This window comes from Aedes albopictus, chromosome 3 (genome assembly GCF_035046485.1).
Source record: "Aedes albopictus strain Foshan chromosome 3, AalbF5, whole genome shotgun sequence".
NCBI lineage: Eukaryota > Metazoa > Arthropoda > Insecta > Diptera > Culicidae > Aedes > Aedes albopictus.
In genome coordinates this window covers 279,496,465-279,502,578 of record NC_085138.1, presented here as the reverse complement: position 1 = coordinate 279,502,578, position 6,114 = coordinate 279,496,465, and the positions used below count along the sequence as shown (strand labels likewise).

General features: G+C 40.0%; 1 protein-coding gene across 1 annotated transcript; it reads right to left on the bottom strand.

Annotated features, from left to right (window-relative positions):
• Positions 1–116: 116 nt before the first annotated feature.
• On the bottom strand, positions 117–2,199 carry LOC109401625 (pupal cuticle protein Edg-78E-like). The gene is made up of 2 exons (XM_019674195.3): positions 2,072–2,199; positions 117–2,001 (listed from the first exon to the last, which is right to left on the bottom strand). The coding sequence occupies exons 1-2, from the start codon at positions 2,081–2,083 to the stop codon at positions 1,660–1,662; spliced, it is 354 nt and encodes a 117-aa protein (XP_019529740.3). The 5' UTR covers positions 2,084–2,199; the 3' UTR covers positions 117–1,659.
• Between the last annotated feature and the right edge of the window lie 3,915 nt (positions 2,200–6,114).

Genomic DNA, 6,114 nt, shown 5'->3' with positions numbered 1-6,114 from the left:
CCTTTCTTTTCGCTATCACATCCCGTATCCATTCCATCTTCCTCATGTAAATGATGAATTTGCTCGTGTTCATGGCGATAGAAAAAAAAATCCCAAATGGAGGAAAACGTGCCTCTGGAGCCGACCTACTGATTCTTGATAGCTTAATGAAGTCTGTACTACCCTTCCAGGCTTAGGGACCTCTAATAACACCTGAACCAATTTGATCTCATTGAAAATGATCAAATTAAATTTGTCATGTAGATCGTTGATCTATCCTAGTGCAGACCCGTGTAATGTGTATATTAGACTACTCTTGACACTGCGCAATATTGTAGAACTGTACACATGATATCTGATTTCTAAGGCCTTAATGGTTACTAAAAGATGGGTTCTTCGGATTAATGTCGTCCTGCTTTGCCAAATATTGTTCGATTGTAATGGGGCCTTATTAGACTGGCCCACATTTATAAAAAAAAAAGTTCCACGGGGCACCCCCTTCTTGGGTGAGAAGAATTACAAGTGCAGAATTCAACCCAATCGGTTTAAAATTAAGCTGGCGCAAACGATTTCAAGTTTGTATGTATGGGGTTTTCAGGTCAAATACATGGGAAATTCGATGACCTTCAGTCCCTGGTTCAGCAAGCCGGTTTATCACGCTCGATTTGGCTCAGAATGTAATAGATGGCAGTTAGTTTTCTAAAGAACAATATTGCAAAAGATCATACCTACCACGGAAAAACTTGATTTAGTTAAGGTTTCAGCCAACGAAAGGAAGATGAGGATATGAACCTTCGTTTATTCTCGGTTGCTGCATTGCAGCACATGTTTGTCGTCCAAAACATGCGCGCGGCTGCTATGTTATTCTTCATTTAGATATACGCGCGCGAACAATTAAAATGAAGAAAAAAAAATAGCTGTCTATGATTTCGCGCGCAAGTTTCGAACGACAAACACGTGCTGCAAAACAAAAACTGAAAATAAACGAGGGTTCAGATCCCCATCCTCCTTCCATTGGCCCTAACCGCAACTAAATAAAGTTTTATCTTTATATGATGTCCTCCAAACTTATTCATTACAGTATCAACTGCCATTCATTACATTCTGTACCAAATCTAGCGTGACAAACCGACGTGTGGAACGAGGGACTGTAGGCCATCCAATTTGCCATGCATTTGGCCTGAAAACCCCATACACACTGTACTAGAAATCGTTTGCGTCAGCTTAATTTTGAACCGATTGAGCTGAATTTTTCTCAGCTTATTCTTCTCGCCCAAAGGCACAATCCTAGGGGGTGCCCCGTGGAACTTTTCGACATTTCTGTATTTGGGCCAGTCTAAGCCTTATGCATGTTCAACATTATTTAAACCACGATCACTACATATTTAACTATGTTCTTGATCACGATTGATTGATATCTCACAAAAATTCCTTCCTTATTTTGTGAAAAACAATCGATGGCAATTGTTTTTTCCATCTCTTCATGGACACTTCGTTATATCTTCACCTTAAATAAATTATTCACAAAAGACCAGATTTCACTTATTCACATAATTATTTTTATATGTTATTATTTCAATGATTTCTTATCACAATACTTTCAACAATAAAACATAACAATTTCTACAGCCCAACCGCATTATATGATACATATCACTATCACTACACTGAAAACACTTTTCACTGCTCGGGTCGGGCATGTGTTCGAATGTACTCCAACGCTCGCAGGATCGCCTCCGGAATGGGCGGCGGTTGGGGAATGGCATCACCTTGCGGGTTGTAGCCATTTTCATCGGCAGTGTAGGTTATGCGGATCACTTCCCCCTCCGGTGAGGTATAACTGTATCCGCCGGTAGCAGATACTCCTCCTTTTCCTTGCTCCTGAACTTCTGTTCCATCGGTTAACCGATATCGATGGGAGTAGGTCCCATCAGGTTCGATGTTCTGCTCCTGTTCAACTACTTCAACCTCCTGGCTAATAGCCGAGGACGCCAACAGAAGCACTACGATGAATAACTCTGTCTGGATGGAGACGAATGTTCAATGTTATCACAGACGCCATGTGCGTTGGAATCAAGTTCAAGCTTTTTACCTGTGGCTTCATTGTGAATCCCGCCTAAGATAAGCTGTGAGAGACTGAGATAAGTATCACCAAATGGTGGTCCGTCAAACTCCTCTGCTTTTTATATAGTCGCATAGAGCACACATCGGTATAATACTTGACGAAGAGGAATCCATGCTTATGTGACGTAACGGATCAATAGAAGAAACCTGCCGCCGGTTAGTGGATGCTGCATGGTTGTGCATCTTGGCAGTGAAACAAGTCGCGTGACATTGTGCGACCAGTTTTTTGAGTGAATACTTCAAAAGGGGTTCACCTGTTAAACGTACAAATGTTATTGAGAACGTTCGATCTCGGTTTATTGAACTTGAGAGATCAAGTTCCGATGAACGATGAAAATTGAAATTTATTTGGTGAACGTTTGAGCATCCCTAGAAGAAATGGGAGTAATCAGTGGAATTTAAATCTATTTACCGAAATTTGAGTTTATTCATTCACGAGTTTTGTTTGAGTCTTTGCATTTATCAAACAGCTAGGAAGAGGTCAGATGCTATTGCATGGTCATCAGTAGTTGCCATTTATTCAATAATGAGTTCTTTTTATTACTTTTCAACCGGATTCATCTCCCACATACGAGTTTGATGGAATTTCGATTCTGCACATATGTCAAATACTCTAGACGCGCGCCGTTTCCAGTCTTATCTGTGGCGCATAAATCTATGCCATATAAACCGGCAGATATGCATTCGACACCTTCGCTTACCGGTTTATGTTTGTCAAAGTAGACTAACGGCATAAATTTACATACTAAAACTGTTTGTCTAACAAAATGGGCATTAATTGCGTGGCTGCCGATCTGTCGAGGCTGAAATTGAGCTATATGAGATGGGTTTCCCACAGAAATATAGACGTGACATTGTAATCGAGCACACTTTTAACTGTACTCGACCTCGACCTTCACAACCAGAGGCGCGAGCAACAGAGTTTTCGTTGCTCACCAGAGTGAACCGGACAATGAATATTGTTCTGCGTGTAACATCTGTTTGCCTGTGGTTTTTCTTTAGCCAAACCTCTGGGTCAGCAGTCCATTCAAGTTGGAAAAGGGAAATCAATTTGTCAACGCAATTAATAAAGCAGTAAATTACGCAGAGATTTCAGATAATCAGCGATTGTGTTGTGGGTTGCAATCGTAACCTTTCATCACTTCGTCTTCCTAATTTTGATTTTCTTGGGTGGGTGGTCTAACTGAGAGCTTTAAGTTTAGTATTCCTAGAGCCCTTAATAGCTTTCTTTGCCAATGTTATCGTTTTGGCCAGAGAAAATAGGTAGAGAAGCGAAGAGTGTGAAGCCAAAAAAACCTTATCGAACCGTCAAACTGGTATCCTATCGAACAAAATCAACAAACCTTGACGATTGCCGCATAATTCATGATAAGTATTGCGATCATTCGAAACATTTTTTTACCAATATTTTTAAATATCAAGGATATTACTGTAAATAACATTGATTCCTTAAATTGACGAAAATTTATCCTTTTTGGTATACATTTTAGATGATTTCTTGTTAATAAATCAACAGCATAAATCATTTTCTAATGCAGTACACGTGAAAGACACTACCCTCGATAGGTGGATTAATCTGTTTTTCGGTAGTTGCCAACATCCGAGTTACGAAATCAAAACAGAAAAAGTGTTGCCGTTCAGACGGCTGTTCACTCTTCGCTTCTCTACCTATTTTCTCTGGTTTTGGCCAAGGGGACGGCTATTTTTTCTCTATGGAATTTGACAGGTTGGATTGTGCCATCTTACATGGAGCATAACTCCAGTCAAAATGTTCACCAACACAATCGTGAAAGCGGAATGTTTACCTTTTTACGAGGGATATCGGGTCAAAACGCTTATTTTAGATTAGATCTCATGAATGTGTTGAGCATGAAAAAGCGGAATAAATTAATATTTTTGAATTTGAGACTTGATTTGAGAGTGTCGGTATTTAAATCAAGTTCCTATACAATACTCCCTGGCCAAGTTCGCAGGGGTTGACGGTATAAAAGTGAAGGAGTTTCATTTTGATTATTGTAATGTAGTGTTCTTTAGTGAAACATATCACCTTTTTAACACTTTAATGCGCCTCCAACGGTTCATCACGACCCGGCTGCTGCAGATGGAGTATGGCTGATCATATGCATCAGACATACTCGATAAACATGGAGGATCCGCCAGGGCTCATTAGAGTCTATTCCCAAGCAATAGTCCCAAGTCGGTTGGATTAAAGAAGGTTTTGATGATCGTTACAAATCCTTATAAAAGTATTGTAGGATTTGTGACGGGTTTTGGAACCTTTTACAGCCAGCCGACTTCAAAATGTTGTTTGGGCTCTATTTCCCACGTTTCTCGGTTGATTTTGATTAGTAATTTATTGGTGTCATAGTTGCTTTTTCGAATTTTTATAATGTTAGTTGATCATATTTTCTTTAAATAAAGCAATTAAAATCGACCGAAGAACTAATAGTGAGAAGGAGATTTGCAGCACTTAATTGTGCTGATAGATTCGAAGCTAACGTGCGAACACTTGAACGTTGACGTCAATGCGTTCGACGTGACATTTTGGACAATTGACAATTGAGCGAATTTGAATATTTTTCATAGTATTTGTAGTGGGATGCATACATAATAGACAAGCAATCTTTATTATTTCAAAATTTTATTGCAATCAACTGATCAACTTGGCGTATTTTTGTTTATCTCTTAAATGGTATTATGACACCAACAGACAAATATCAGAACTTCAGTTACATGTTTCTGTGGGTTTTGGACCGATGATAATTCAAGGACACAAGAGATGAACACAGAGAAAACGATTAGCAAAATCAAGATAACAATTTGACCCAGGATTGACTATATTTTAACATACGTTCGATTGATTCGATAAAAAAAAAACTGACTTAACGAGGAGTAATACATATTGAACGGAACCATACCACAAAACCAAACAAGAAGACAAACACAAATCGTGTGACCATAACTCACTACATAGGCAAATCCTGACTGACTGACCAATTGAAAAATTTCCAACCTTCTACCGTAACTTTCTGAGTCAGTAGGCAACAGTGTCTTAATGGATATCATTTTCCGCGTACGGCTGGCAAACTGCTTCTGAAAGATTACGTACTCTTTTCTATCTTCGGGTCTAGTGTAAAGGTTTCAACTCTATTCAGAGTGCAGCTAGAAACCTAGCAAAAAAAAAAAATTGAATTTGAGAGTGTCGGTATTTAAATCAAGTTCCTATACAATACTAACTCTTTGTGAAAAGACACACAACACTTCTTTTCGTAAACATTCTTAACATAATGCGTTTTTCTTCATTTGCTCCCGCTGCTGTATTGAGTCAATGTTTGTATTGGTGAGCTCTGGTTGTGCATGATAAGCGGCAACAAAATCAGATCACCGTAGCACCCCCGTGGTTTTGGCAGATACTCAGCGATAGCTCAGACAAGTTTTCACTTCGAGAAAATCCTGGACCTTCAGCATGTTCTATCTCTGTAGCTGAATAACAATTCAAATAAGGAATGTTTTGGCGAATGTGATCAGTTGAAAACCGAGAAACATTGTACGACAGCGAGTGAGGCACGTTATAGACAGGCGCGGAACAGGCAGATCATAGTCTTCCGGAGGAAGAAGCGCCAGCAGGAAGAACGATATCGCGAAACGATGGTAGAGCTGTACCGCACTAAGGACACACGGAAGTTCTACGAGAAGCTTAACCGTTCACGTAGAACCTTTGTGCCACAAGCCGACATGTGCCGAGGCATTCACGGGAATCTTCTGATGGACGAGCGTGAGGTGAACGAGAGATGGTGGCAGAATTACGATGAGCACCTAGGAGTACGTGCGCAGGACGAAAGATTTCCAGCCCCTAACATCCAAGAGATTAAGGACGGCGTTAGCCGGTTTAAAAACAACAAAGCCACTGGAGCAGATCAACTACCAAGCGGATTACTAAAATACGGTGGAGAAGAATTAGTGAAAGCACTACACTGGGTTACCAAGATTTGGGAGAAGGAAGTATTACCG